This window comes from Kogia breviceps, chromosome 4 (genome assembly GCF_026419965.1).
Source record: "Kogia breviceps isolate mKogBre1 chromosome 4, mKogBre1 haplotype 1, whole genome shotgun sequence".
Taxonomy (NCBI): Eukaryota; Metazoa; Chordata; class Mammalia; order Artiodactyla; family Physeteridae; genus Kogia; species Kogia breviceps.
This window is the reverse complement of record NC_081313.1, coordinates 117,337,701-117,343,700: the sequence shown is the minus strand read 5'-3', so window position 1 is coordinate 117,343,700 and position 6,000 is coordinate 117,337,701. Positions and strand designations below refer to the sequence as shown.

Genomic DNA, 6,000 nt, shown 5'->3' with positions numbered 1-6,000 from the left:
ACAACAATGCTAACTACATGAACTTAACTACAACTATTTATCGTGTACCTACTGTGTGCATTGTGTTATGCTCGGAGCTTTTCATCCTGATCTTATTTATTCCTCAGAATAACTCTGTTAGGGTTATTCTCATATTAAATGAGGAGACAAACTCTATTGCTATACAACTAGTATATGGAACCAGACATACGTAGGCTCAAGGTAGACCAAACTTTGAATACAGATCGGTCTAGTTCCAAATTCCCTGCCCTTTCTTCTCCCCCACAGATTTTTTAGAGTAGGTAAGACATATATTTCTTTCATGTCCAGAAGTCCAATTACTAGTCACTCTTCTGGTTCAAACACCAGGTACTTTATAGCAGATTCTCAAAATGTGGTTTGCAGATCACTTGCACCAGGTCATAAGGGGAGTTTGCAAAAGTGCAAATTTCTGGGCCCCATAGCAAAGATTCTAAGTAATTAAGTTTGGGATGAGGATCAGAGAATCTGTTTTGTTTTCTTTTTTAAACAAACTAATGCGGCCTCTCGTGAGAACCACTATGTCTAGAAGGTCTTCCAGGAGCGTTCAGTAGAAATAAGTTCTTTGGGAGAACAACTAAGCCTTCTGGTCTTCTCCACACTGCCATGCCTGAAGCTCAGGCTGATTCTCTCAGGCTGACTCTCTCAAGCCGATTCTCTCATGCCTGACAGCACAGGGACTCGCCGAAGGCATGAATGACTTAAGAGGTTTTGGCCTGATCTACATACATCTCAATTTAGCAGCACAAATTAAGCTATTTGTCAAAATGCTTAAAACCATACACGAAATCTGCGCGTTGTGATGTGTTTGGAAGGATGTGGAGAAACAGGGAAGGCCTATAGGTCACGTGGGGAAGATGTACTCTGAATCGCAATCCTGGATGTTGCAGGGGTTGCCAGCGCTGGAGAAGGTTGGAAAACCAATCAGCTAGACTCATGCGCAGGCGCAGAAGGAAGGGGGACAATCAAACCTTCAAGGAGAGCCCTTCCCCCATCCTCTTTCCGGCTTTCTCCCACTGCGCAGGCGCAGGCGTGAAGCAAGATGGCGGCCCCCGTGGATTTGGAGTTGAAGAAGGTAAAAGGGTCTTGAGCAGGCAGAGGCTTTTTCTTTGGAAGCTAAGGGGACTGTTGACAATAATATCGAGTGAGACTCGAGTCCTGCGGAAGGCTTCAGGGAAATGGGGAATGGTTTCCCAGAGTCCTAAGGCGGGACAGGGTCTCTTTAGGCTGGAGTCGGGGGCGAGCCGCTCTTTGCTGGGTAAGAGCCGGTTGCGCTGGGCCTGGTCAAGTCTGACGGGCCGATAGCTGTTCTGTTCCCTTGTTCCGAGTTCCAGAGACCTTTCGTTGAGCTTGGAGTTTTCAATTCCGTAGTGAGGCCTGAAGTGAGCGTTTCCAGCTGGAGCCCTTTGAGACGGCTGCCCGAGCTGAGGCATCTAATTCTGCATTCTAATTTGCTTTGAAAAAATCCAAGTCCAACCTGTGTTTTTAGGCCACTTCTTCAATCCCATATCTTGTAAGGTCGCTACATACAGTTCAGTTAGGTGTTCTCATAGCAGTGTTCATCTTAGGGCTTTGGTCTCAGCTCCCCCCACCCCGGCCCCGTTTTTAAAGACTTGTAAAAAAAGAAACAAGTTTTCCAGATAAAATCAGTATCAGAAGGAATTGGGTTTCTCTTCAAACAATTGCCTATAAATGTGTTGTTACTCAGGAACGTTTTCGCAGCTTAAGAGTTGTCGGGATTCCTAGACTTCACCTACTTTAAACCTATACTTTTCTAGAAAAGGAAACAGTTTCAGAAAAGACTCAGACCAAGGTTGGGACTAGAATCCAGTATTCTCTGCGTTACTTCCTACCTTTTGACCATTAGTTTAGGTTCTTTAGAAGAGCAAATTTTACTCAAGGCTGTCTCCTGGTCAACCTCTGCATAAGAAATAGGACAGCTGAAATAGCTTTTCCACCTAATAAATGAAGCTGTTTATTATTGCTCTGAGGATTTATATGTTGAGTGTGTCTTGCTTCTTGTTTGAAACTTGTACGTTTAGTCCTTATGCGGTCTCTGGTGCTGTAATATCTTAGCATTAACAATATACTAGCTTCCTTAGCAAACTGTCTTAAAGTGTTATAAAAGTTTACCTTTTTTTTCTGTTAAAAGTTCAGATTTAAGTTGGGTTTAGTGAAAGAGCTAACAATAGAGTACAGCTGTGAATGGACTTAGAGCTCAGTATTATTTGAATTTGTTGCTAGGAAACCTGTGGAGAGTGAATGCAAACTAAGAAAATGATTACAGACTTAAATTGGGTAGTTTTGACAACCAATGAAATTAACTTAAAAAAAAAAACTTGTTTAAAGGTCTTCTAATATCTTTATAAGGGTTTTTTTTGGCGGGGGCCGGGGGGGAGGGGCGGCACGTGGAGACTAGTAGGAAACTTTAGGCACTTCCTCTCCCCCAAAATGAATCTTTTGAAACCTTACCAGTCGGTGAGAACAAAGTGAGAATGAAAATTAAGTACTAGCTTTTGCTGTGTATTGTAGCCGCGAATGTTATTATTAAGGCATAAATTTGAGAGCATGTGAAAGTCATTCTAGGCACTTCTTGAGTATCCAAGAACCTTTTATCTTTGAGGAAGGGTACTCAAGTGTCAAATTTGGCTTGGTATGTGCGTGTGAAGATCATGATGCAATTCTTCTACCAATGCTTTGAAATTCTTGTCTTTCTCTTAAAATATTCATTTTCTGAATATTACTGTAGATAGTAGAATAGAAAGATTCCTGAACTAGAGGTCAGAAGAAATGGATTTAAGTACTTGCTCTTCCACCTAGTAGTTGTTCAGCCCTGTGCAAGTCATTTATATCTCTTTATTTTTTATTTATTTATTTTTTTGTGGTACGCGGGCCTCTCCCGTTGCGGAGCACAGGCTCCGGACGCGCAGGCTCAGCGGCCATGGCTTACGTGCCCAGCCGCTCCACGGCACGTGGGAATCCTCCCGGACTGGGGCAGGAACCCGCGTCCCCTGCATCGGCAGGCGAACTCTCAACCACTGCGCCACCAGGGAAGCCCTATATCTCTTTAAAACATTTAGTTAATTTGTAAACTGTGGTGGTGAAACTGCCATCCCTAACTCAGGATTATTATTATTATTATTTTTTTTTAACATCTTTATTGGAGTATAATTGTTTTACAATAGTGTGTTAGTTTTCCCTCTACAACAAACTAAATCAGCTATACATACACACATGCTCCCACATCTCCTCCCTCTTGCATCACCCTCTCTCCCACCCTCCCTATCCCACCCCCCCAGGCGGTCACACAGCACAGAGGTGATCTCCCTGTGCTATGCAGCAGCTTCCCACCAGCTATCTAATTTACATTTGATCCTAACTCAGGATTATTGAAAAGAGTAAATGAGACATTTATTATATCTGTCAGTATTCTCATATTAATATTCACATGTTAATATTTCAAACAAATGTGGGAAAGTACTTTACACCTAGTTGTGTAATACAGATGTAGTGAGTTGTAACATTTATGTTTCTTGTTTTGGATCTCTGGGTTTCATCCTCTGACTGTTGCATTTAGTGCTTTTATTACTCCTCGGATACCTGCTACTTGATATAGTTATTATTTACCTTTGTTCTGCTTCAAATAGGTTGCATCTTCTGAGGACTGAGTAAATTCAGTACAGTTGACCCTTGAACAACACTGGTTTGAACTGCGGGGATCCAGTTATATGCAGATTTTTAAAAATAGAAAATACTAGAGTACTACACGATGTGTAGTTGGTTGAATCCACAGGTGTAGAACCAAGGATACAGAGAAACTGCTGTATAGGAACTGCCACCTATAAATTATACTTGGATTTTCAACTGCACGGAGGGTCAGTGCCCCTAATCACCGAATTGTTCAAGAGTCAAATGTATTTAGCATAGTGGCTTGATTGTTTACAATTATATTGATTTTTATTGATGCTTGCTGTGGTAAATTTCACAGCTTTGTCTCTGGTTAGCAGGCTTTATTTTAATATATTTAGATTTGACTTAAATGTTTTCTGTAAAATGTTGCACCTACTAAATCACGGACTTATTTTTTAGGCCTTCACAGAGCTTCAAGCCAAAGTTATTGACACTCAACAGAAGGTGAAGCTTGCAGACATACAGATTGAACAGCTAAACAGAACGAAAAAGCATGCACATCTTACAGATACGGAGATTATGACTTTGGTAGATGAGACTAACATGTATGAAGGTGTAGGAAGAATGTAAGTAAAGTATATCCTTAAGGGGCTTATCTTTTTTCTTTTTTTTTTTTTTAAGGGGGTTATCTTGAAAGAGGTTTGTCTGAATTAAATCATAGAATTTGTTCACTTTACAACTTGTGTTAAAGTATCGTAGTAGCTTTAAAGATCATCTAGTCAAATATCTTCTTTTTTTTAAAAATGAGAAACTGAACTCCACATATATGTGTTTAATTTTAAACTGTGAAGTACATTTTAAAAATATTTATTCCCTGTTCTTCTCTCCATGCTTAGATATTTAAGTGTGTAACTTCAATGATAAAGTTTTGTTTTGTTTTGTTTTGTTTCTTTTTTTGCGGTACGCGGGCCTCTCACTGTTGTGGCCTCTCCGGTTGCGGAGCGCAGGCTCAGCGGCCATGGCTCACGGGCCCAGCTGCTCTGCGGCATGTGGGATGTGGGATCTTCCCGGACCGGAGCACGAACCCGCGTCCCCTGCATTGTCAGGCGGACTCTCAACCACTGCGCCACCAGGAAAGCCCAGTAGTTGTAGTTTTAACCTCCCCTTTCGTACCTAGTTATTAGTAGTCACACAAATCATAAATCTTTTAGATGTCTGATCAGGTTGTAAAATAAAAATAAACATTCAGTTGTGATTTAAATATACTCATTCTGTCGAACATGAGAAATCTAGTAAATCAACTACCTTTTGTTTGTTCTAATTATTATATATGATTAAACTCCTACACTTCACTTTTTTTCTTTTAAAAAAATACATTACCCTTCTGAGCGAGAATAGATCTACTTCATGTTCTCTAAGCAGTAAATAGGAATGGAAAACCCCTTAACTACAGGTCACATTCCATTACACTGAGCTAAAAGGAGGCTATTTTTTTTTTTTTTTTTTTTTTTTTTTGGTGGGGGAGGTACAGGAGGAGGGTTTTTCTGGAATTTGGTCTCTGAGTATTACTTAGTAAGTGGACCATTACTTAAGTTTGGAGCTCTTTTAGTTGGAAAGGAATTTGACCTCAGTCTAGGATGACTTGTTTTGTGATTGATTTGAAGGAAGCATGGCATGTGTAACATTTAGTAATGACTTTAGAATGACATCATGAGAAATAGACCCTGCTCATGACTAGCTAATCCATATCTTTCTGGAAAAGAGATTGATTATGATAAACTGTTCTTCTGATTTGCTTTCTCAGAATAAACAATATACCACAAGTAAATTTTTTTGCTGGTGTTCATGTTTTTCATTTTAGTTTGTTTTAAAAGGAAGATAATCCCAATTTGAGAGTTTGTTACTGGGACACAAAAGAATTGGGATGAGAACAAAGTAGAACCCTTGAGTATGTGTCTATGTAGTATGAAGTGCATTGTTGGCATTCACTACAGGATAATTTTATCTTTAGTTTGAATATCGTTAGGTCTTAAAACAGTAATGCTAGCTTTTCTAGCATGCTTCTTGATATGTTGCACCTGGATTTCACATCATTACATTAGCCTTTGTTTGCAACAGCTAAAGAATCTCTTTTTCCAGAACAGAAAAACTTTCTCTTTGGCCTTTTGATCTACAGTGAAGTTTTAGTTTTTAATTAGAATACTTTCATTTATTAAACATTCTGCAGAAATGATAGGAAGTTGCTTTTTTTGCATACTGCCCAAAGTGCTACATATGGGTTATATTCACAAAGAATTTTAGAGTTTAAAGGCTGAGATATGTTTGGTTTTTTTTTTTTTTTGTGGTACACGG

The 6,000-nt window shown here is 39.6% G+C and overlaps 1 protein-coding gene across 1 annotated transcript in view; it reads left to right on the top strand.

Moving 5' to 3' along the window:
• Positions 1-995: 995 nt before the first annotated feature.
• The window catches only part of PFDN1 (prefoldin subunit 1), a 69,490-nt gene continuing 64,485 nt past the window's right edge, over positions 996-6,000 (top strand). Inside the window, exons 1-2 of the mRNA XM_059061355.2 lie at positions 996-1,093; positions 4,108-4,274. Coding sequence (XP_058917338.1) covers positions 1,061-1,093; positions 4,108-4,274 — 200 coding nt within the window. The 5' untranslated portion in view covers positions 996-1,060. The remainder of the gene's footprint in view (positions 1,094-4,107; positions 4,275-6,000) is intronic.